At 37.1% G+C, this 24,804-nt stretch overlaps 1 protein-coding gene across 1 annotated transcript; it reads left to right on the top strand.

The window, feature by feature from the left end:
* The first annotated feature begins 3,395 nt into the window (after nt 1-3,395).
* LOC141249300 (uncharacterized) lies at nt 3,396-7,581 on the top strand. The gene is made up of 7 exons (XM_073669587.1): nt 3,396-3,468; nt 3,537-3,605; nt 4,801-4,814; nt 4,980-5,032; nt 5,190-5,280; nt 6,400-7,388; nt 7,509-7,581. The coding sequence occupies exons 1-7, from the start codon at nt 3,396-3,398 to the stop codon at nt 7,579-7,581; spliced, it is 1,362 nt and encodes a 453-aa protein (XP_073525688.1).
* The last annotated feature ends 17,223 nt before the right edge of the window (nt 7,582-24,804 follow it).

Below are 24,804 nucleotides of genomic sequence, written 5' to 3'. Positions count from 1 at the left end.
TCTCAGTTAGAAGATGATATTTTTTTTGTATTAGACTATCATAGGATAAGAGAGATTCTAGGAGATAAGTTTTGCGATAAACTAAAATAAAAATAAGATATAATTTTTTTATAAATTATATGATATACATTGAGACATGTTTTTATGATAAAATAACATAAAATAGTGCATATTGATACAATTTTCATTTACACTTTTTTACTTTTTTTAATTACAAGATAACTTTTACTTGTTTTATATTGTACTATTATAAGATAAGAGAAATTTTAGGACATGTAGTTTTGAAATAAATTAAAATAAAGTTTTATAAAAAACAACATTATATTGTACTATTATATGATATAGAGGATTCTAGAACATATAATTTTACAATAAACAATTCTTCTATAAATTATATTATATACGTGAGATGTATTTTTGTAATAAATAACACAAATAGTGCAAATTAATATAACTTTCATTAATAATTTTCTATTTTTTTAATTAGAAGATGATCTTTTAATTAATTTATACTGTACTATCATAAGATAAGAGATTTAGGAGATGTAGTTTTAAAATAAACTAAACTAAAATAAAATCTTATAAAAAATATCATATTATATTATTATAAGATAACAAAGATTTATATTGTATTATCATAAGATAAGAGAGATTTTAGAAAATATAATTTTATAATAAACTAAAGAAAATATTCTAAATTTTTACATGATGTCTTGTGCCATGCATAGAAAATAATATTTATATATTAAAAAAATATTTTATAAATTCTTCTACACATTTTTATAATATATATTTTAATATTATATACATAATTTATAAATATCATTTTATAAATCATGTATATAATTGATAAATTGTTTATTTAAAAATCAAATTTATTTTAATAAATTAAATAATTCTTATTAATATGTTAAATAAAATTGTTTTTATTTATAATTCTAGTGCATATCATATATAATTTATATGTTTTATTTATATCTCCTATAATAAGAGATATAAAATCATTTTTTATATTCTAGTGTATTATAGAATGGTGCATACTTGTTGATGATAGCGAAAATTATTTGTTTTTATATCATATAAAATATTGTAAAAAATTTATTATAAAATATTATTATTATTATTTAAATAAAAATCAAAATAATATCTCCTATTAAAATAATATTATTTTTACAATATTATTTTATAGAATTATTTATAAAAAAAAGTTCTTATACAATTGGATATATATAATTTATATATAAGATAATATGTAAAAAATCATAAATACAATAAATAAATTAAAGTAAATAAGAGATATGACTTTATAGACATACGCTAGATTTTATAAAATCTCTTATTAAATAGAAAGTCGGTTAAGAATAAGATTTGATAAGATTTAATTAGTATATAAATAATTATAGCTTTAATATATACAAATGATAAAGAAAGAAAAAATTAAAATATTAATAAAGAGAAGAGAGAATAGTGTAACCGGTATGGAGATTGATATATAAGTAATTGTGAGCTTTAAACTCTTGAGAATACTTGAAATAATTTAACTTTAATATATATTAAGATTAAAATTAAAATTAAGATAATAATACGAGACTTTTTTCTCTATAAAAGAACTCCTAGTATTGACCATCTAAAAAAACATTCTTAAAAGACCGAAAAAGTAACCCTGGCTACAGAGCGGCATAATTTGTGCGGAAATCATCAAATCCACGCCAAGCCCAATTACTTACCTATCGCCTCCTATATATATAATTAAGAACCCGATTAACCTGGGTAGAATTAGCCCTAGTACGTACGTAGCTTCAATTGAACGCGACTTTAGTTCTCTCTTGATCAGTTCGTTTTAGAGTTTCGGTATGGAGAAGCAGAACAGCTTCAGCGACGAGAGCAACAGTTCCCCAGAAACGACGAGAGCATCAAATCTGCCGTTTTGGACGTCGGTTGGGCTAAGGGCTCTGGCGGCTGCGGCCTGCGTGGCTTCTTCATGGACTACGCTCACTAACCATGAAACCGCCCTCGTCTTTGGGATCATCTCCATGGTTGCTAAATACAGCTTCGTCCCTTCTTTAAAGTAAGCCACCAATCTATCTTGCCTGCTATCTAACTCTTTAATTTGTACGTTGTTAATTAATCTTGATTTCTGTAATTTGTACGTTGTTAATTAATCTTAAATCAAGATGGTTTCTTTACTTGATTAATCACGTCAACAACCTAGCACGTACTTAATTAAAATAATTCATGTAGTTTTCCTGTGGTAAAAACTGGACAAATAGCACTAAGCAATATGTATGCTATACTGTACTTTGTCTTCTCTCTGAAATTTTTAATGTGGCTCTCTCTTTTCCTTTTCTTTGTAAGAACAAACTAAAGGATCGAAGTTAAACAGAACAAACCCTAATCTTTATTTTCCGTGGGATCAACCGCATACTCTCAAAAACTCAATCGGTCCACTCGTGTATAGGCGCATCATAGATTACTTTTATTACTATTATTAACAAATAACGTGTTTCAAAAAACGGTTGTCTAGGAGAGATACCTGTGTTAGGCGATAGGCATGTCTAGTGAGACTAGGAGGGTTCTACATAGAATTAGTTCTATTTTGTACTCTCTTCATATAATGTTGTTTTTATTTTTTTCGTCTCATTTATCGAGACACACTTTGTGTCTTAAATATCTTTTAAGTATATATGTCACTAAAATCATTAAATTTATACGTAGTTAAATTACTCGTCAGTCAAATAAAACAAGATCATTCATAACTTTGTTTTTCCATATACATTGAGAGAAATTGAAGAGATTCTATGTGATTGTGAATAGTACATAAAAATAAAATGGAAAGAACATTATAGGACATATGGAGTAGTTTTATTGTAAATTTTCTAAAAATATTTTTCAAAATTTCTTTGCTTAGTGCTCCACAATTTCTACAATCTTTCACTACAAAGTTAAAGGCGCTAGGCTGCTCCACCGCTTAGTTTCCGCCTAATGTTTTGAGGAAATTGTACTTAAATAATATTTGATTAATGATATAAATAGTGTAGTTAAGATCACGATTCAAATCGTAGAATCGTACGATTCAAGTCGTAGAATCGTACGATTCTACGATAACGACTCAAATCGCGTGAATATAGTCACATGTGGTAGAATTGTAAAAAAAACATTTGAAACCTAAGATCCCACCAAATGAAATGAGTTTATTTATTAAAATTTCTTAAATTTTTAATTGATAAGTTATTTCTGACCATTTTTCCAGCAGTTTAGATCATAAAAGTAGATAAATTATCCTACTAACTTATATTTAAAGTTAATATAAAGATCTAAAAATGTTAAAGATCTCGTATTTTCAGATATGACGATGGTAGTTGGAATCAAGGTTGTTAAATTTGGGATTTAAGGATATGATCGAGCATGCCACTTGTGGTCAGATCGTAGAATCCGACTGTAAAGTCGAAAAACTAATTCAAACCATTGGTTCAAAGATTTAATTGTTCATGAATTTCACGTCATTTATAGTAAACTATAAACAAAAATAATTTTAGGATATTCACAAATTAGAATTGAAGCATATAACGCATCATCTATAAGGGATCTTGACATATTAGGAAAAAGTTAGATTTTAAGATTGAGATAATAAGAGATGCATATATAAGAAAATCATAATTATGATAGAGATGGAAATATATAATAGTTAAGCTCTGAAATAGGTGATAGTGTCTTGAAAACTATCAATGTTAGGTTTGGATGTGGATCATAAAATTGTAAGATCCTACTGATCTATGAGTTCCAGTAAGACCCATAATTAGATTTTGACATACATAGATTTTAGTATAGATCCGGATCAAAGACCTATCTGAGGATCATAAAATCATATGTTTTTAATATCGGATATAGATTTTAATAATCATGTTGGGATTGCAATTTATTACTCTATCCATATACAAATACATGTCTTTAGACAATTTTTTATGCAAATTAAGGTATAAATTTCTTTACCTAAATAACCCTACTAAAATAGCATTAAAAATATAAAAAATAATATCTAGAGAAATAAAGTAGCTTTTAATATAATAATTTCATAGGAGTAAATGTGGTAAAAGTAGTGAAAGTTAGTAAAATGACATTTATTTCTATCCAAAAAGTTACTCTAAAATGACATGTATTTCTATCCAGAGGGAGTATTTTTTTATCATAGTAATATCATATACTTTGTCCGATACAAATATTTATCATTAGACAGAATGTAACACAAATTAAGCTAGATTTTTCTCCTAAATAACCCTACTAAAGTATCATTAAAAATGTAAAAAGTACTGTCTAGAGAAATAAAGTAGCTTTAATCAGTGAATAAAAAAGCGATGCCTAGGCGCGCCTAAGCTAGAGCATCGCCTAGTTGGTCCTAGGCGAGCCTAGGCGCCAAAATGTTAAATTCTTTCTTATCTTTTTAATAAAACGTTAAATTCTATTTTATTCGTTGGTAAGATCATTGAATTTTCCCCAATAATACTCCTATTCTATTTTTTATTATTTAAACTGACCAACTTTTTTATGCTTTTCAGTTATTTTTTATTCTTTACGACATGATTCTTATATTTTTTTTACTTTCGAAACTATAGTATATGCCTTTATGATGTTTTTCTATATCATATGACTACATATTTCTGTAAATCCATAAAGCAAGGATAAATGTAGCAAAATAAAAAAAAAGGTGATAAAATGACATGTATTTTTACTTAACAAAATTTTCCCCAAAATGATATGTATTTGTATCCCGATTAATCTGATGAAGTATTATTTATATTTTAGATTCTATAACTATAGTTTGTTATGGCATAAACAAACAAGTTAAATGACACATACTTACAAAAAATTAGAATAAAAAAGGAATTCTTAATATAATCTTATATTCTTATAGATTAATTTTCAAGTAGTCTTACGTGACATTTCCAATCTTATAGTCTTAAGATTATACTTTTCTGTGGCAGGTTGCTGGCCTATGGAAATATGATTGCGGGGGTGCTGGCGGTGGTGAGCCTGTGTGCGTTACTGGTGGTGGTGAAGGTGTATAAGAAAAGAATGACGCCCAATGCCTACTTTTTCCTCTTCCTCCATGATCTGGTAATTAACTACCTCTCTTATCCAAAACTCATTTAGTACCATTACATAAGAAAAAACATTATTTATTTGTTATGAAGGATATATGAATGGGTATATGTAAATGCAGGTGTTGATGACACTGGTAATGGCAGCAAGCTCGGCGGCGACTGCGGAGGGAAACGTTGGGAGGTTTGGAAACCGACACTCGGGGTGGGCCCCCATATGCGGCTACATGGGACGCTTCTGTTCCCGCGCAATCGTCTCCGTTGCACTCTCTTACACCGCCTTCTTCCTCTTTCTCGCCCTCACAGTCCTCTCCGCATTCTCCGCCCGTGCTTAGCTAGTTTAATGCATTCATTCAACATATTTATTTATTCTTGTTCATATTTATCCAACTGAGTCAGAAGCTGTGAAGCTCGATCCTGTTATATACTAAAATTATATGTTCAAACTTACCCTTCTATTTAAAGGAAATGTGATTGATTTTCTGGAGGGTCACACCGGCGGTTTTAAATTACAGAGCTTGCTCATAAGGTCTCAATTGAGTGTCTTGTTAATTGTTTTCTGTTGGTACATTATTTACATTAGATCTATAGATCACACATGTTTATACCATTTTTTTTTTTTGCTTACAATAGCATTAGTCTTTCTCTTTTATCCGATTATTTCTCGTTTTACCTTTACTTGACTGATTCTTTTCTTTTTAATTGTTAACTACTAAACATTATTTGGTCTCTCAAATTTTCAGGTTTATACTTCAAATTATTTCCTTATATCAAAATAAGGACAATTTTATGTTCATGCTTCTCTTATATATGATAACCAGCGTGACAGAACAAATACACATAAATATACTCCATTGCTAAAGTCAACCAATTGCAAGTCAGGTTTCAATATAGCAATTCATAGATCAAATTGCAACATATCGTACGCAGTCCTTGTGTATTATTTTACCTGGACAACGATGAAAAGGCATCTTTTCGTCGATTATACGCTGACCTCGCTTTCCAGACTATGCACGTAATCCATCAAACAACTTGTATGTTTTAAACTTACTATTTTCTCCATCCTACATATATAGAATACAACTATGTGGATAACTATCATCACATGATCGAAGTATATGTTTAATGTCCATAACTCCGGCCTTATAAATGCAATGCATGCTCCACACCCTAGTTACTACAGGAAACTTGTAGTACAATAAAATTCTACTGAATGTTGATTCCGAAACACCTCAATCTCTTGCTCCTCCTCATCTTTGCTTCAACATTCTCTTTTTCATTGACATCCCTTGTACCACCTGAGCCGTCCCTGCAATGGAGTGACGATTATGACTATGAACCACCACCACCGCCTTTCCTTTGCAACCTCGAGGACCGAGCAACCCTTCTCCAAATCAAGCAAGCCTTAGGCAACACTTATCTCCTCAACTCATGGGTACCCAACTCTGACTGCTGTAACGCCGGATGGCATTTCGTAGATTGCGACCCTGACACAGGCCGTGTCGCCAACTTTGAATTCTACGGTAACTACCTTTATGCCGACAGACGAGATATCCCTCCCGTCTTCCCTGAAGCAATAGGAAACCTAACTTCTTTAAAAGCTCTTATCTTTGTTAACAACGCGACTGGAGTCATCCCTACCTTCATTAAAAACCTCAAAAACCTTACCATGCTTGACCTCTCGCATAACCGACTCACAGGCCGGATCCCTCGTTTCCTCACCAGCTTAAAAGGCCTCCGTATTCTCTCCCTCGACAACAACCAACTCTCAGGGCGAATACCGCCTTTTCTGTCTAACTTAACGAGCATTGAGACGCTCTCACTAAGCAACAACATGCTCATAGGGCGTATCCCTCCCGACTTCCTCCACTCGTATGTAGGGGGAGGCTTATCGCTCTACCTAGGGTCAAATAAACTTGTGGGCCAGCTTCCGGCGACATTCGCTAATGTCAAGTTTAGGGTACTTTCAGTCCAAAATAACAATCTGACCGGCGACGCTTCTTTCGTGTTCGGTAAGGACAAGTGGTTGTGGTACATCGACATCTCGAATAACAAGTTCCAGTTCGACATCTCCAAGCTGGAGATGCGTTCGGATTTCGTATCACTTCTTCTTAGCAACAATAAGCTATTCGGGAAGTTGCCGGCGAGTTTGGTGGATTTGGTGTCATTGTATTCGCTCGATGTTAGCTACAACAGGCTGTGTGGGAGGATTCCGGTGGGTGGGAAATTGCAGACGTTTGATCCTTCGGTTTACTCCAACAACAGGTGCTTATGCGGTGCTCCATTGCCGCCGTGCAGCTGAAAATAAGTATCTCAGTGTCTATATGTAAAATCATTTTATCCCACTAATTCCTATGTATGATATAATACGATGGTTTAATTTATAAAAAATAAATAAGTGCCTTTATATAGGCTAACAGATGAACAGCATTATAAAATTATTGTTGATTATGTGAATAAATTAATAGTTACATATGACACTTAAGTAGGTAAACAGTAACTTAATCATATCTAATACATTGATATTATGCTAGTACAAAATAAAAAACTAATGAGATGTCAGTCAGATATATATCACTCCTTTATTCATTTATATAAATTTATGTCACGTGTTAAAAAAGATAGAATTAAAATTAAAACTATATTTTATAAAATCTATATGACCTTTATTATTTCCATATATAGATGCCCTACATTTACAAGATATACTATATTATATTCAAAAATATCATTTCTTGTTTCTAAATTTAAAATAAATATTTTTATTTTATACAAGAAAGAATCATGCATTTTTAAAATTCCGACGTTATTTTCATGATTCTTTCCTTTGAAGCATCACTTATATGTTAATAAGATGTTTAATAGACCTGGTGATGCTTTAAGAATGACCAAGATTACATGTGCTCTAGTCATAACTTCAATTATGTATGCACTGATTTTAAATGGTTGTATGCTCTGAACATATGTAGCAGAAACCAATCAAACCGGAGTGATTCAGATTGAAGTGCAACCAAGAATATCCTATAGTATTTGAGAAGAAATAAGAACAATTTCTTGATATATGGAGATAACATGAATTGGTGGCTGAAAAGGTAATAACATTCTTTATTGAAAGAGAAAAGGGAAAGATGTGAAAATTAAAGTGCATACATATTTTTTTTATTTAAGCGAAGTTTCCGTACGTGTTAATTACAAATAAGTTAGGCTATAACAAAATAAGACAGGGTGTATCCCTTCCCCTAGTGTCTTTCAACAAAACATCCAGGACACACTCTGGTGGTGTAAGAAGCACGAAGAAAACGAAGCTAAAATCAAAAGCCCGGGAAGCTAACCGGTCCACCACCCCGTTAGCTTCTCTACAAATATGCCGACACTGGCAAAGCCAGCCCCTACTCACGGAGCCTTTTGCCTTGGTGATGAGGCTAGAAAGACGGTGGGTATAATCCACGGGTTTACTTAGGAACTGGATTGCAACATGCGAGTCAGTTTCTAGGTAAACCCTCCTGTACCCTTTGCTCCAGGCCAAATAAAGGCGTGAAGCAATACCCCAAAGCTCGGTCATAGGGACCGAACAAGGACCAATATGATGAACAAAACCCACCAACCACCTGCCCTGATGATCGCAAATCACCCCACCCGCAACACCAATACCCTCGCGTACCGCTCCGTCAGTGTTAAGCTTCACCCACCCGGTGTCAGGTGGGTCCGAACGAATCTGAATTTCCGTCCGGGTCCCGCTCACCACCCCCCTCCAAGCCCCGCTCGAAGTTCGACCCACACTTTCTTGGCAACCTCACAATCACAGAGCACATGAATCAGGTCCTCCCTCAAACCTCGAGCACACTCCTCCGACAATGCAATGTGCCGTCTCCTCCTCTCCGCGTTGGTCAATACCGCTCCCTGAATGGAAAACCAATTAAAAGATCTAGCTCGCTCCTGCACCAAGGAAGACCACAAACACTCCAAAATAGAATAATCAATGTTAGTGTCGGTACCTTGTGGGTGAAGGATTCGATACACCGAACGAACCGGGAAGTCCCCGTTCGAAGTCGCAGCCCAACTGACCGAATCCATCTCCTCCGGGTCTTCACCAAGTTGGAAGGAGGCTATAGCACATAAAACCGTCGCCGGAAATCTATGGGCAAATTCAGCGCAGTTCCACCCTGTGCCACACGTCCAGTACGAGCAAACTAGGCGGCCAAGCTCAACCGAGCTGCAAGCGATCGAACTTGCATCCTTGAGTGGCCTTTCCCCCGTCCACACATCCGACCAAAACCGTGCTCTCTGTCCATCCCGAACACTCCAGATTGCACCCCTCAGAATAACTCTATCAAGACCCTTCTTAATGGCCCGCCACGGATGTGAAGGATCGCTATGCTCGGTAGGTGAAGGGCGCACATACTTTTCCCTAAGAACATTAGCCCACAAGTTGTCCCTAGCATTAAGGAAATGCCAAGCAAGCTTACCATTGAGAGAAAGGTTGAGCTCCACCATGCGTTTGGCATCCAAACCCCCAAGCTCAACGTGTCTATTAATATTCTCCCAACTTGCAAGATGCATGCGAGTTGTGCCCTCCGTGCCTCCCCAAATAAAGGCTCGAGTAATACGGTCGAACTTCTTGCAAAGCTTGTCGGTAAACGGAACGGTCGACATAGAGTAGACCGGGATTGAGTGAATCACCGACTTAGCGAGAGTAACTCTATCGACAAAACTAAGGAATTTCGTACGCCAACCGCTCAAATAGGCGTTGATCTTCTCGAGTAGAGGCCTGAAAGTTTCCTCCCTGATCGGTTTGTGAAGAATAGGAACCCCAAGGTAGATGCAGAGATCCTCGGTAACACTCATCCCACTAACCTCCGTAATATCCCTAAGCACATGATCCGAAACATTAGGAGAAACATAAATACGAGATTTAGAGAGGCTAACCTTTTGACCCGAAGATCAACAAAAAATGTCGAGACACCTCCTCATCTCATGAACTTGGCGCACCGAGGCCTCCCCCATAAGAAAAATGTCATCCGCAAACATGATCTGGGTAAGTGGTGGGCCCCCTCTAGAAGTAAAAATCGACTTCCACTTCTTGTCACGAAGCGCCTCCTCGATAACTTGACTCAATCTCTCAAGACAAAGCACGAAAAGATAGGGGGATATAGTTGACGAGCGTCGCTTGCAGCGTCAAAATATTCATTTCTAAAACCTCACTAACTTCTCTACAAGTAGAGTGGTAAACAATGATCGATCCCACAGAGAGTCAAGTTATCAATTGTTATGTAATTAATAACGTCAACTTTATTAAAGATAGAAAAGGGGGACTTTGGATTGATGATAGTCTATGATTCAATTAATGAGAGTAATTAAGAAAATACCTTATTCAGCGGGGATTCGCACTACGAAATGGTTGGTTTGATAATTGACTTTCTATTTTCTAATCGGGTTCATTCTATTCATTAATATATTCTAATTATCCTAATCCATGTATAGGATTGATAGTTTGTCCTACTCTTTGTTCTAAGATAGTAACTAGTTCAAATAGTCCTAGAGATCCTTATTGTAAGTTACAACCAAGGAAATCCCAAGATCCAATAATACAATATCATTAAGATCAAAGATAAGTAGGTTCATGCAATACCATTGGCAAGTCACCGATACTCGACATGAATTCAGAATCTCTCCATAAACACTCACAAATAGTTCATGTAGATAGTGATTGCTACACAAAGATTAGACTATTACAAATAGAATCATCTAATCTAGCAATATGCATGAGGGAAATCCACCTAGTTCATGACCTAGATTAAACTAACATCACACAATAAGAAATTAAGCACAAGAGATAAAGAAACAAATCAAGAGATATACTTTATTAGAAGCAAGGGAGAAAGTCTACAAACCAGCCCATCCATAGGCTTCACGCTGAAGAACAACGTAATCTACCTAAAACTCTCTAATTAAACCTAGAACTATGAATAAGAAGGAGGCAAAGCTGTCATCTCTATTTATAAAGAAGGGAAACCTTAAAACAAACCTAAAAGGGCCCAAGCCTAAAGCCTAAGTTAAAGTAGGTAAAAAGGCCCAAAACAATCCCGCAAGAGAAGAGAAATTCGCGGCTGAAGACCTACGGCACCGCTGTCGCGGTTATAAGGCCGCGGTCGCGTCCCTGTTTCTGCAGAATAGCGACGTCCATAAATTCGCCATAAATTTTGACTCACAGCTCCAATTAAGCTCATATTTTGAGGGATTCAAGAATACTACAATATCTAATTCCTCGAATTGGAATCACCTCAATCAGACATAGAATCAGGGAGAACGAGCCATCTGAACTCAGCTCACCATCTCAGCACTTTTTCTTGCGTGCGCAAACTTGCTTTGTCCTTTTGTCGTTTCCTCTTCGGTATTCACCGAATATTTGTATTCCTCGTGTCTACACATTTTTCTCGTGAGGTCCAGAACACACTAATACTCCAAATCATGGCCATTTTGTCTATGAACGATGCTAACAACCACCATTTACGCCGTAATAAACGTCACTCATCATACCCCCACACTTAAACCTTGCTCGTCCTCGAGTAAGCTGCACCTAACTCCCGAGCGATCTCAGCGAGTATGGATGTCGTGAATTTCATGGTCGTCGAATCAACACTTAAGCTCCTATGTACCTAAAATCATTAAGGCAACGAGCGTAGACTCCGACTCTACTAAAAATAAGGCAAGACTCGATAAGACTCTAAACTGACTCAACAATGGCATCAATCATCCCCCCTAAATTCGAGCTACGCTTAATCCTCTGCAAGTGAATGAAAATTATTATCTAAATTATACAAAAGATGTCTTTATCCAGATAATATACGAAGGATGATAACGCAAGATAAAAAATAAGACAAATTCTCAAGTGACATGCTCAAATCCATGAAGAGAGTGCAAGATTTCCCACACCAATGAAAGCAATCAAACCAAGTCTTAACTCTAATAAGTCCAATAGTATTCTTCTAATGTTCCTTTTCGTCCTACTCACACAACTTATTACGTACCCAATTATTTTTTTTTAGGTAGAACCTGTCCATTTTATGGTTCAGGCTGCTATGATACTCTTTGCTTAATAGATCATGGAGGATGGATCCATCAGTTATTTTTCACACCTCGGGCATTGCGTGCTCTTTCAATTTTCTTTTAATTAGATCTCACTACCTTTATACTTTCTTTTTATAATTTTTTATTTTCCTTTGTAATGAAGAAGGACGGGAACAAAACTCTCAAATCAATATGGAAAAAATTAGAGAAAAGCGGGTAGTCATGCAAACTTGGTTCTGGACCTAGTGCATTCTAATCATAAACTACATGCTCGGGTCAAAGTCCTAAATTGATCAATCATATCATCATTATACACAATTGTAATATCAACAATCAAAGGCATAATAAAAAGATTCAAACTCAAAGCACCATTATAGAACTCCACAAAACATCAAATAAGGGGAAAATATGATAGCCAACTCTAAAAAATTCATTCAAGGGAAAAACTAACTCAATAATTTAAAAACAAGGATAGGTAAGGTGTAATCTCCCTCCCCCACACTTAAAGTACACAATGTCACTATTGGCCAAATAAAGAACAAAGGTAAAAGAGGGATGGAAGTGGAAAATTATCTCTTGTAACGGGGTGCCTCCCGAAAGCGCCTTTTCTTAAAGTCGTAGGCTCGACTTCACCCATATCCCCTGCAATTTCAGCAGGTAAACGATTAATAGAACGGGTCTTGACCATAGCACGGTCAACAACCAAAGTAAACCATATTAAAAACACAAGAAAAGAAATTTAGACTCCCCGGAAACGGCGCCAAATTTGACGAACGTCATTTACAGCGTCAAAATATTCATTTCTAAAACCTCACAACAAGTAGAGTGGTATGCAAGGGTCGATCCCACAGAGAGTCAAGTTATCAATTCTTATGTAAATAATAAGGTCCAGTTTATTAAAGATAGAATAAGAGGGACTTTGGGTTGATGATAGTTTATGATTCAATTAAGGAGAGTTATTGAGAAAATACCTTATTCAGCGGGAATTCGCACTACGAAGTGGTTGGTTTGATCATTGACTTTCTATTTTCTAATCGGGTTCATTCCATTAATTAATATATTCTAATTATCCTAATCCATTTATAGGATTGATAGTTTGTCCTACTCTTTGTTCTAAGATAGTAACTAGTTCAAATAGCCCTAGAGATCCTTATTGCAAGTTATAACCAAGGAAATCCCAAGATTGCATTAGGACCAAAGATAAGTAGGTTCATGCAATATCATTGGCAAATCGCCGATACTCGACATGAATTCAGAATCTCTACACCATAAATACTCATAAATAGTTCATGTAGATAGTGATTGTTATACAAAGATTAGACTATTACAAATAGAATCATCTAATCTAGCAATATGATGAGGGAAATCAACTTAGTTCATGACCTAGATTAAACTAACATCACACAATAACAAATTAAGCACAAGAGATAAAGAAACAAATCAAGAGATATACTTTACTAGAACCAAGGGAGAAAATCTACAAACCAGCCCATCCATAGGCTTCATGCTGAAGAATAGTGTAATCTCCCTAAAACTCTCTAATTAAACCTAGAACTAAGCATGAGAAGGAGGCAAAGCTGTCATCTCTATTTATAAAGAAGGGAAACCCTAAAAACAACCTAAAAGGACCCAAGCCCAAAGCCTAAGTTAAAGTAGGTAAAAAGGCCCAAAACAATCCTGCAAGAAAAGAGAAATTCGCAGTTGAAGACCTATGGCGCCGCGGTCACGGTTATAAGGACGCGGTTGCGTCCCGATTTCTGCAGAATAGCGACATCCGTAAAATCGCCATAACTTTGGAATCACAACTCCAATTAAGCTTATATTTTGAGGGCTTCAAGAAGACTACAATATCTAATTACTCGAATTGGCATCACCTCAATCAGACATTGGATCAGGGAGAACGAGCCATCTGAGCTCAGGTCAACAACTCAACACTTCTTCTTGCGTGCGCGAACTTGCTTTGTCTTTTTGCCATTTCCTCTTCGGTATTCACCGAATATTTGTATTCCTCGTGTTTACACATTTTACTCGTGAGGTCCGGACACACTAATACGCTCCAAATCATGGCCATTTCGTCTATGAACGATGCTAACGACCACCATTTACGCCGTAATATAGGTCGCTCATCATACCCCCACACTTAAACCTTGCTCGTCCTAGAGTAAGTTGCACCTAACTCCCGGGCGATCTCAGCGAGTATGGATGTCGTGAATGAGGTGGTCGTCGAATCAACACTTAAGCTCCTATGTACCTAAAATCATTAAGACAACAAGCGTAGACTCCGAATCTACTAAAAATAATGCAAGACTCGATAAAACTCTAAACTGACTCAAAAATGGAATCAACCATCCCCACTAAATTCGAGCTACGCTTAATCCTATGCAAGTGCATTAAAATACATATATAAATTATACAAAAGATGTCTTTATTCAGATAATATAGAAAGGATGATAACACAAGATAAAAAGTAAGACAAATTCTCAAGTGACATGCTCAAATCCATGAAGAGAATGCAAGATTTCCAACACCAATGAAAGCAATTAAACCAAGTCTTAACTCTAATAAGTCCAATAGTATTCTTCTAATGTTCCTTTTCGTCCTACTAACAAAACTTATTACGTACCCAATTATTTTTTCTTAGTTAGAACCTGTCCATTTTATGGTTCATGCTGTTATGATACTCTTTGCTTAATAGATCATGAAGGATCGATACCTCAGTTATTTTTCACACCTTGGGCATCGCTTGCTCTTCCGATTTTCTTTTACTTAGAGCTCACTACCTTTATACTTTTTTTTATATAATTTTTGATATTCCATTGTAATGAAGAAGGACGGGAACAAAACTCTCAAATCAATATGGTAAAAATTAGAGAAAAGCGGGTAGTCATGCAAACTTCGTTTTGGACCTAGTGCATCCTAATCATAAACTACATGCTCGGTTCAAAGTCCTAAATTGATCAATCATATCATCATTATACACAATTGTAATATCAACAATCAAGGGCATAATAAAAAGATTCAAACTCAAAAGCACCATTATAGAACTCCACAAAACATCAAATAAGGGGAAAATATGATAGCCAACTCTAAAAAATTCAATCAAGGGAAAAAATGACTCAATAATTTAAAAACAAGGATAGGTAAGGTGTAATCTCCCTCCCCCACATTTAAAGTACACAATGCACTATTGGCCAAATAAAGAACAAAAGTAAAAGAGGGTTGGAAGTGGAAAATTACCTCTTATAACGGGGTGCCTCCCAGAAGCGCCTTTTCTTAAAGTCGTAGGCCCGACTTCACCCATATCCCCTGCCATTTCAGCAGGTATACGATTAATAGCATGGGTGTTGACCATAGAATGGTCAACAACCAAAGTAAACCAAATTAACAAACACAAGAAAAGAAATTTCGACTCCCCGGCAACGACGCCAAATTTAACGAGCGTCGTTCGCAGCGTCAAAATATTCATTTCTAAAACCTCACTAACTTCTCTACAAGTAGAGTGGTAAGTAAGGGTCGATCCCACAGAGAGTCAAGTTATCAATTTTTATGTAATTAATAAGGTTAACTTTATTAAAGATAGAAAAAGGGGGACTTTGGACTGATAATAGTCTATGATTCAATTAAGGAGAGTAATTGAGAAAATACCTTATTTAGCCGGGATTCGCACTACGAAATGGTTGGTTTGATCATTGACTTTCTATTTGCTAATCGGGTTCATTCCATTAATTAATATATTCTAATAGTCCTAGTCCTAGAGACTCTTATTGTAAGTTATGACCAAGGAACACAATAGCATTAAGATCAAAGATAAGTAGGTTCATGCAATACCATTGGCAAATCGCCGATACTCGACTTGAATTCAGAATCTCTACACCATAAACACTCACAAATAGTTCATGCAGATAGTGATTGCTACACAAAGAGTAGACTTTTACAAATAGAATCATCTAACCTAGCAATATGCATGAGGGAAATCAACCTAGTTCATGAACTAGATTTAACTAACATCACACAATAAGAAATTAAGCACAAGAGATAAAGAAACAAACCAAGAGATATACTTTATTAGAACCAAGGGAGAAAGTCTACAAACCAGCCCATCCATAGGTTTCACCCTGAAGAACATCGTAATCTCCCTAAAACTCTCTAATTAAACCTAGAACTAAGCATGAAAAGGAGGCAAAGATCTCATTTCTATTTATAAAGAAGGGAAACCCTAAAAACTACCTAAAAGGGCCCAAGCCCAAAGCCTAAGTTAAAGTAGGTAAAAAGGCCCAAAACAATCCCGCAAGAGAAAAGAAATTCGCGGCTGAGTTATAAGGCTGTGGTCGCGTCCCGATTTCTGCAGAATATTGACGTCCGTAAAATCATCATAACTTTTGACTCACTACTCTGATTAAGCTCATACTTTGAGGGCTTAAAGAGGACTACAATATCTAATGACCCAAATTGGAATCACCTCAATCAGACATCGGATCGGGGAGATTGAGCCATCTGAACGCAACTCAACATCTCAGCACTTCTTCTCGCGTGCGCGAACTTGCTTTGTCCTTTTTTTGTTTCCTCTTCGGTATTCACTGATATTTGTATTCCTCGTGTTTACACATTTTCCTCGTGAGGTCCGGAACACACTAATATGCTCCAATCATGGCCATTTCGTCTATGAACGATGCTAACGACCACCATTTACGCCATAATAAACGTCGCTCATCAATAGCATCCCCCTGTCTAATCCCCCTCGAAGGTAAAAATACCTTTGTCACTTCCCCGTTCCAAAGCACCCAAAAATATGTGGTGGAAATGCACTCCGATATCCACTTGATCCAATGCTCGGAGAATCCTACATTGGTGAGGGTATCAATCATAAAATTCCACCGGAGATGGTCATATGCCTTCTCGAGGTCAATCTTCATAACTAAATAGTCGTTATTCCCTTGCTTTCTCTTGAGTGTATGCTCTACCTCTTGCAAAAGCACAATATTATCATTGATAATTCTACTCGGAATGAAACTACTTTGGGTAGGACTAACAAGCAGAGATATAATCTTTTGCAAACGGTTAGTGAAGCACTTAGTAAAAATTTTATAAAGAACGTTGCAAAGGGGAATAGGGCGAAAGAAAGTGACGTTTTCCTTGTTATCCTTCTTGGGGATAAGTAAGAGGAAGGTGTCATTGAGCCCCGGAGGAAGCATGCCCGAGGACGTAAATATGGAAAATAAATCCACCACCAACGGACCCACAATGCTCTAATAATTTTGATAAAAGAACGGTTGAAAGCCATCCGTCCCCGGGGCCTTCAAACCACCCATACCCTTGACCGCCACGAGAATTTCCTCTCTAAAGAAGTCCGCTTTCAAGGTATCCCACAAACCCATGTCGAGCCACGGAAAGAGATTGTGTGGAGTGACAATAGGAAACATCTACTCCAAAGGAAGAGAGAATAACTCCTGATAATAACTCACCACCAAGGCCTCAAGGTCCCCCGGGTTAGAAATCCAATTGTTATTGTCATCCATAAGAGTACTAACCCGGTTACGGCGCCGACGAACCATCGTAGAGGCATGAAAGAAGGAAGTGTTCCGGTCCCCCTCAAGAAGCCAAGTTTCCCGAGAATTTTGTCTCCAAAGAGTCTCCTCACTAGTTAGAACATCCGGAAGCTCAAGTTGTGTTGCTATGTTATCGGCGAAAAGTTGCTTCGATGGGTTAAGTTGAATTTTCGCTTGAATAGTGAGAAGAAGGTCCGACAATTTAGCTTTCTTCCTAGCGGCGTTGCCAAATATCAAGAAATTCTATTTCTTGAGGATGGTTCTAAGGACACTCAAATTCTCGAATGCCGAAATATTAGAAATCCAAGAGTTCTTGATAATCTCCTCGAACCCCGGGTGCTTGCACCACATAGCCTCAAGACGGAAAGGGCGTCTCGAAGGGTCAAGGTGGTCTCTAGGCCGTAAAGAGAGAAGAAGCGGAGAATGATCCGAGCATAGTGTCGGGAGGTGACGAACCGAGGCCTTCGGCCATGAAATAACCGCACTAACGGACATGAAAACCCGATCAAGATGCTTAGCCACAAAGTCGGTGGAATTACTCCCTCTAGTGCAAGTGAAGTTAGGGCCCGAGAAGCCCATATCCACAAGACCTAAATTGTCAACCACATCTTGGAAGCGTCGAGAGTCCCTATGAAGTTCACCGGACCCCCCAGAACATTCCTCCAAACGCAAGATACAATTAGAATCCTCACCCACGAATGTAGGACCACGAGCGGGGGTAATAATTCTAGTGATGTCGTCCCAAAAAGGAGCCCTACGGTGGTCCGACGCGGGAGCGTAAACAAAACAGAAATTGCACACATCATCGTCCTTCTTAATAGAAACCCACGTGGGTTGAGTTTGAGGACCGTCAAGGAAACCGTTAGATGATCCCAAAGGATGAACATACTGCCGGAGCGCCCCATGGAATCAATCACATGAAAATTACCTCAACGAATCTTTTCACATGCCCTCTTAGCAATAGCCCCCGAGACCTGAGTTTCAAAAATAGCCACAAACATCGGCCTTGTGCTTACGAATCATATATTTCATCGTCCTAGCAAAGCTATCTTTAAGAGTTCCTTTACAATTCCAAAAAATGACTTTCATTTGGATACAATCGAGAGAAGGACCGGCAAAGAACAAATTAGGTCGCAACCTTTTTGCCTAGAACAAAATTCCCGAGCTTACATCCCTTCTCAGCATTCTATAAAACAACCTTGTTTTTTTACTTGTCAATAACTTATTCAGCATGCTTAATGGATTCAGCAATAGAGTTCTGGGCCCTGGTGATAGGCCCCACCCCTGCAGGCCCATTTTTCTTTCCCTTGTAATTTCTTCTACCTTTCCTCTTCTTATTTCCAGCTGAAGACGGTCCAACTATCACGAAGTCCGGATCAAACGCTAAAGGAGGCCCATCAGTAGAAACCGGCCCAACTATACCTCCCAACTCGTCACAGCCCATAATTGCAGCCTCCGAAACTTCTTTTCCCATACACTGTTCAGACCCAACTTTCACCAAATCCAACTTCAAAGTCAAACCCTCAGCTTCAATTTCAGAACTGACATCAAGGTGCGCCCTTCTCTGCACCTCGTCCTGACACCCGTCACTCTCAACTGTAGCCGTTTCCTTTACCTGCTGCGACAGCACCTCTGGGAGTGCCATGAACTCAAGCCGTCCAACGGTCCTCTCCCTCTCTGCAGTGGCGTCGCCGTCACCTTCGACCGCGCTAAGTAACCTGAATCTGCCGGAGGAAATCAAAAGTTCCGCCGAAGCACTGATATTGTTTCCCAGAGAAGCATTCTGCGTACCTAGCTCGCCATTCCCAGCCTCGGTGTTGGTTGAAGAAATCCCCTCATTTTGTGAAACGTGAACCAGTTCATCATCCTTGCCAGAGCCTCTCTTAGACGACACAAGTTGCCACTCTAAAATACTCGGTTTCGCAAGATTAGAGCCCCTCAATGGGACATCCCCTTTTTCCTTCGACTGCTTTCCAGAAAAAAGAGAGCTTGCCTTTGGACATTTCTTAGACGAATGCCCCTAATAACCACACCGCTCACAAACTCCACATCATAAGAAACACCATCTATGCTCAAGGAACTCACAAGTTTCTAAGATAGATCTAACTGAATGCTCAACCTTGGGAACTTACCTCTCTGTGCACAGCTGGTTTGGGAATCGACATTGATCGGAGAACCTAACGCCTGAGTAAGAACTCTTAAGGCACTTTCTTCATAGTAATAAATAGGAAGATCGTATATTCGAGTCCAGACAGGAATTGTGGAAATCTTGTCAACGCTTGGGTCAAAATCCGGCGACCATGTCCTCATGGCAATATAGTGGCCAAAGATGACCCAGGGCCCTTCCGAGAGCACCTCCTTAGCAGCCTCAGAATTCATGAATTTGGCTATGTAGAAACCATTCGGAATATCAGTAATAAGGACACTCCCCTTATTTTTCCAAGCATCCTTCAGTTTTCTCTCTAATAGCTCAAACTTCAGTTTAATTCCCACCGGTTTGAAGATGATTGAGTGTTACCACGGAGCTTGCAGGGCCTTAATCGCCGAATCATCAAACAAAATATGAACCTCGCCGGAGTTGTTAGTGGGTTGCGACACCTTAACCCTGGAGCTGAGAAAGTCCTTTGGAAGTGCTGGAATTGTTCTGAGGTTCTGGCCAATAACTGCAGCTTTCCAAGAAAGTGAACCCCCGGCCGAGACGACTCCGGCGACGACACCAGCAACACATAAGAACTGACCAGAGCATCGGTTGGAGAGGGCTTACCAGTAGCAACGGCAAGAACCAGGTTGACGGAGGGAGAATCCGGTAAGCTCATACCTTTGACCAATAATCTCATACCTAGACTCCAAGCATGATTGTTAATCAGTTTGGGACCGAGGGTCTCAATTAAATTGGAGAGTTCTTTTGAAACATTGTTTATTTTATAATAGATTGTGTTTATCATTATTAAATATATTTATTCATGAATTATGTATGAGTTTAATATTATCTTTTAATTGCTTGAAATTGGATAAAATATCCAGGTAATTGTGTGGTTATCAAATAGGTTCATCAAAATTATTTTTGTGACCGAAGCCTTATTAAGGGAATTAAAATTATGTAATTACTAAGAAATTCACCGTCTGAGTCATTAACTTGGATACAAATGACTTAGTTACATACCATATTGTGAGATCGATTGATAACACCAAATTTCATGTGCTATAGGACATAAAGATGTATAATCATTTACATGGATGTTTATGGTTATACATATTGGATTGACCTCTCTTAGGACTCTTCAGAACATGGCTGCAAAGTTCTAGGGTTATTCACGAGTTCCTTACACATGAGTATCATATGGTTATCGATTAATTGTCAGTATGTCCTTGGCGTTGTTAAAAATTTGAACATATCAGATAATTATAAAGACAATGATTGGGATTGGTAAAAGTTGAGTGGGGATATAGTCTTAAAAAATTGGATATGTCATTCTATTTTGTACGTATATACTATGATACATTTGAAAATGAATGGTGTCTATACCACTTGAAGAATGGGAATTGTGAAAATGTGTAACCATGCTCAAATAGATAATAAGTAATTATCTACATTAATAGTTTTATCCCAAGAGTTCAAGGAATATATTTGGGATAAAGGTGTTTTTGTCCTATAGGCAAATAGGTAAGAATGACAAGGGAGTTTTACTTTTACACACTTGTTTTAAGGACAAGTGTGAGATTGAAGGAATTTTTTCCTTTTAAAAAGGTGTAATTACTAGTCATGACTATTAATGGAGATTATCAATCCGAGTATTCTAGGAGTCATGGCATTTTACTATAAGTGAACCATGGTTTATGACCTTAATTAAGGTTATTGCTAGAGTAATCGGGTCCTATGAGGTGATACACTTAGAATTGTTTTTATATATTAAATATAAAATAGATTCTTTGTGGATTCAATGATAGCGGGTAATATGTGTAGAATATAAGGTTGAATAATTCATTGAGTAATAATAAGAGTTATCTATTGATTTGATAACTAAACCATGTCGTCCAATAACAACAACAACAAAGAACTCAAGCTTGAAATCTCCATCCACAAATCCTCAAAGAAGGCCAGATAGATTGGTGAGAACAAATGATGACTATCCACATCCAAATCATGGAGTATCAATGCTGAGAGTTATTGAAAAAGGTGATGTTATTGTCGACCTTGAAAAGGACGGCAAAGATTAGAAACCAAAAGACTCTGTCCTTATGGAGAAGAACGCAAAAGCATGAAAACTCATCCTCAACGGGTTGTCCATAATGGATATGGACAAAGTATTGAGCATCCCTACCTCCAAAACTATGTGGAAGGCAATACAGGATATACACACATGAAGTGAAGATCTCCAGAACAACCGCAAGTTTAATCTCCAAAGGGAATTTCAGTCCTTTCGAATGATAGAGATATAGACCATATCATAGTACCATTCCTGATATCAAAGATTGATTGATAGACTGAAGGCATTTGGTTACGTCATTCCTGATTGGGAAAAATCCCTTGCTATCATCAATGGTGTCAACTCAGAATTCGAGATGACAAAGGGATTAATGCTGATGACAAAGGATACCAATGAGCTTCCTGTTGAACTTATCATTCAGAAGTTTCAACATCAAGAGGACTTTGACAAAGAAAAGAATGGAAAGAAGCAAGAAGAGAAATGTTTTGCCTTGAAACTCACCAAGGTACTTCAAAATCCAGAAAAGGCCGAGGACTATGATCATGACAATGACAACAAAGTCGCCAATACGGGGATGATGGTATGACGCTTTCTCAAAGGGAAGCAGACTAGGGACTTCAGAGTTTCCTCGTATCAGAAGGGAGAAATTCTGAAAAAGGACTTCAAGGAATACGTATGCTACCACTGTCAAGAGAAAGGACATGTAATGAAATACCATCCCAACAAAGGGGAGGATGTTGAAAAGAAGAAAGCTCTTGGGACTGACTGGGAGATTCACAGATGAAGAGTACAATCTAGGAGAAAGTCTTGGGAGAATGTGTCTCATGCCGAGCAGAGAATCTGACAATGAGTCAAACAAGTTACGTCTCTCAAAATTCTCTCATCTTTCAACTAGCAATCTAATAGAAATCATTAAAGGATTGCATGAAAAAATGTCTCTAAAGAACAATAGGCTAACGAATATGAAAAGGAGTTGAATATATTTAGAATTAAAAAAGAAAATATCAAATGAAAAGATTAAGAAAATAAATTTCCTTATTTACCAAAATCTGTGAATGATGTAAGGACAATGATCCCGATATTATTTGGAAATTTCCTCTTGTTGATATTATCATAGAAATAACTTGTCTCTCGTAATTTCTAAACTTGATGACCTTATAGAATCCATAAATTAAAAGACGGTTATCAAACTCTGTTTGACAAAGCTAGACCTGACCTAGGATATTAAGATAACTCAAATCAACAACCTAAAAATGCCTTTGAGAAATTAACAAGGAAGCTGACACCGAAAAATGAAATTTTAGATAAGGCCATTCATACTTGTCATACTAAAACAAACTTCTAGAAGAAAAGATTAAGGTTTTAGAGGAACAACCTAAAGGACAGAACTCTTGGTTTCGTGTTAATAACGCTCAAGAAATATATATTCATCTAGCTAGGAATGGTAATGGGCAAAACATATATTTTGAAATACAAAACAATACTCAACCATTTTGTCCTGGCAAGGGAAGTACAGATATGTTCAATACAACAAATGGTGTCATTTATGTGGGCATGTTGGTTAAAGTATTCAATAATGTAGGACAGACCAAAAACCTGACGCTAAACTCTACAAAGGTACTTCTAAACGTGGGAAAAGTAAGACCAAGAACACTGAGGTCAATAATTTGAAGAATTACTCTATGGATTCCTATGTCTCTAACTTCCTTGCAAACAATCCCACATCTCAAGGGCATCGTCTTGTTAAAACTCTCAATATAGAAAAGTATTGCTAGGTACCAAATGTCTAATTGACCTGTAGGGCCAAGTTGCAGATATGGTTACGAAGGTAATTAATTTCGAACCATTTATCAACCTCTGAGTTCTTATAGGAATGGTTCCTTTCACAAAGAGCCACTCTATCATTTTTTAGTTCTCTTCTATTGACTATACTTATCTGCTTTCTTATCTTTGGGTACGTAGGACTTGACAACATTGCATGACACATCACTTACTCAAAGAATTTGTGACTCTCGCATATATTAATAATTCTTGTTTATCCTATCATGCTACATTGTACATTTTATTGTTTGCGTGCATTAATTGCTTGAATATTGCATACTTTCTATTCCTCCTGGTATGTATCACATTGATCGCATCTAAACCATATTTTTAAGCAAAACGAGAAATGATATGTGATACCATCTTTACCCATAAATAGTTTCCCTTGCTCTGATCTCTATGACCAACTATTGCTCACAACAGAGTAACATCAAGTGAATTTGTCCAAATGGTCAACACATATTTTTGTATAGTCCAACGACTCCTTTGGCTGCACCAGTCACCACCATGATAGTGGTGCCCACAAAATCCTTGGTTCATGTCGCTCTTGTGTCTCAGTCTTCTCTGACTTCTTCCAAATCACCAAGCTCCAAAATTTGGGCCAATCGACTGAAAAGCTCGATATTCTCCAAAGAGACAGAGGAGGAGGAACATTCTGAGGCCATCGATAAAGCTCACATCACCACCAAGAAAGTAAAGCTTGATATTACTAGCCCTGCTAGTCGTCTTCGTCAAAATGTTGAGCGATTAACAAGGTTTCAGGTCTCAAAGATGTATTTGCTCATCGCCAGGTACTAGAGCCTATTATTTCACCCTTCGACTTCAGGACCATCACTGATCCCGTCATTATCAAAGCCCATAGCCTGCTCAAGGTATAGGGATGGGACTCCATACTAATCGTCCACCTCTAAGTCAATGAAGACTCACTTAGATTGTTCAACCAGTCCCTCTCCTTTCCATATGGTAAAGATTCCCATGTGGAGGGTACTTTATCTCTTAGTAACCATGAGTACTACATTACCACCCAGATGGTGGCCGAGCTTTAAAGCGTCCTAACTGGGACAG

The sequence above is a fragment of the Phyllobates terribilis genome, unplaced genomic scaffold, assembly GCF_046119375.1.
Source record: "Phyllobates terribilis strain yellow unplaced genomic scaffold, ASM4611937v1 Scaffold_4488__1_contigs__length_60415, whole genome shotgun sequence".
Classification (NCBI taxonomy): domain Eukaryota; kingdom Metazoa; phylum Chordata; class Amphibia; order Anura; family Dendrobatidae; genus Phyllobates; species Phyllobates terribilis.
This window is presented reverse-complemented; position numbering and strand designations above follow the sequence as displayed.

What these genes read in the sequence shown, in the direction of transcription:
- LOC141249300 (XM_073669587.1), top strand. Translation starts at nt 3,396, where the DNA reads ATGATCGAGCATGCCACTTGTGGTCAGATCGTAGAATCCGACTGTAAA. An exon ending in GCTGGCGGTGGTGAGCCTGT is followed by an intron (nt 5,033 to 5,189) that starts GTGCGTTACTGG and finishes TTTGTTATGAAG; the next exon opens with GATATATGAATGGGTATATG. An exon ending in TGCGGTGCTCCATTGCCGCC is followed by an intron (nt 7,389 to 7,508) that starts GTGCAGCTGAAA and finishes GCCTTTATATAG; the next exon opens with GCTAACAGATGAACAGCATT.